Consider the following 1,755-nt stretch of genomic DNA (forward strand, 5'->3'; position numbering starts at 1 on the left):
AATGGTACAGCCATATATCGAAAACACAGACTGAACAAAACAGAAAATGTGAGATCTAAACTACAAATACTGAAACTTTATAATGTGCCTGTCCAAGTTGACCAACAGAAATGGGCTGCAGATTGGGGTGGGAAGTGTATATGGGAACACTGGTGGAGGGAGGTTAACAGTGATGGTGATATTGGTTTTGAAATATTTTATACCTAAAATTTAACTGTGATTTGTAAATCACAGTTCTGTATAAAAAATTTTTAAATAAAAGTATTCCTCCGGAAAAAGAGTTTAGTAAGTTTCACTTATATATTTCTAAATATTTTTAATTATCCTCACAATTCTTGAAAATTTAAATGAATGAGAAGAATTTTTATGTTGAATTCTAATTGTGGATACAATTCAACTCAACGTACATATAAAATTTTTAAGATGCTTATTAGGACATCTAAGCAGTAGAGGAGTTAAGAACATTTTTCCCAGGTCTCAATATATATGTTTTTAAATTAATTTTAGTCTTCCTTCAACAACTCAATCAAAAAAAGTTTTAAGACAGGAGAATTGGAAGATTGTATACATAAATATTTTAATCTTAAATTTCAGGGATCTACTTTTTACAAAGGTTTGCCATTGAGGTATTCCAGAATTTGCTTATGGCATTCTTTACTTCTTTATTTCTGAAAGTATAAATTACAGGGTTCAGCAGAGGAGTTAGCATGCTGTAGAATATTTCCACCATTTTGTCAAAGCTGAAAACCATTGGAGGCCGTGCATATTCAAATGTACATGGACCAAAAAATAAAATCACAACAGCAATGTGGGATCCACAGGTGGAGAGCGCTTTCCTCTGTCCTTCAATGCTGTGTCCTCTTATGGAGAACAGGATGACACCATAGGAAACAAGCAATATGGAGAAGATCAGGATGCAAAAGAGTCCACTACTGGCTGCCACCAATGGGCCAAATTCATCATTATTAGCACAGGAAAGCTTCATTAATGGGTACAAGTCACACATAAAATGATTGATGATATTGGGGCCACACAGATGCAGTTGAGAAGCAAAGGCATTTTGGATAATGGAATGCAGAAAGCCCCCTGCCCAAGCTACCCCCATCAGAATGTTACAGAGCCTTGAGTTCATGATTGTAGTATAATACAAAGGTTTACAGATGGCCACATGCCTGTCAAAGGCCATGGCTGTGAGGACAATCAACTCCACACCACCAAAAAGATGAAGACAAAAGATCTGTATCATACAGCCTGCAAATGAGATGGTTTTCTTCTCAGAGAGAAGGTCGACAATAATTTTAGGGGCAACAACAGAGGAGATGCACACATCTATGGAGGACAGGAAAGCCAGGAAGAAGTACATTGGGGAGCCCACAAGTGCTGGACTATTAAGAATGGTCACCACAATCAGCATGTTGCCACTGACTGTTGCAAGGTAGACCAATAGAAATAAAACAAATAATACTTTCTGAACATCAGGGTTCTGTGAAATCCCCAGCAGAACAAATTCATTTACAAAACTTCTGTTTTGCATGATTTCTCAGGAAAATCTCAGAGCTACCACAGTGGGTATATAGATCTGCAATGTAAGCATAAGAAACTCATGTCAGACAGTTTTATTATCACAGGGTTCATAAGATGATTTTTCTTTATGAAAATTGTCTTCTCTATTTCTGCAATTAATGTGATGCAAATTTAGATTGTTTTGTAAGCGGTAGTGTGGAATACCAAGCAAAAATGTAAAGAGAAAATATT

The 1,755-nt window shown here is 36.1% G+C and overlaps 1 protein-coding gene across 1 annotated transcript; it reads right to left on the minus strand.

Annotated features, from left to right (window-relative positions):
• Positions 1 to 598: 598 nt before the first annotated feature.
• Positions 599 to 1,534, minus strand: LOC130042822 (olfactory receptor 4C15-like). Its single transcript, XM_056135031.1, has one exon. The coding sequence runs from the start codon at positions 1,532 to 1,534 to the stop codon at positions 599 to 601; it is 936 nt and encodes a 311-aa protein (XP_055991006.1).
• Positions 1,535 to 1,755: the final 221 nt, after the last annotated feature.

The sequence above is a fragment of the Sorex fumeus genome, unplaced genomic scaffold, assembly GCF_029834395.1.
Source record: "Sorex fumeus unplaced genomic scaffold, SorFum_2.1 ptg000007l, whole genome shotgun sequence".
Lineage (NCBI taxonomy): Eukaryota > Metazoa > Chordata > Mammalia > Eulipotyphla > Soricidae > Sorex > Sorex fumeus.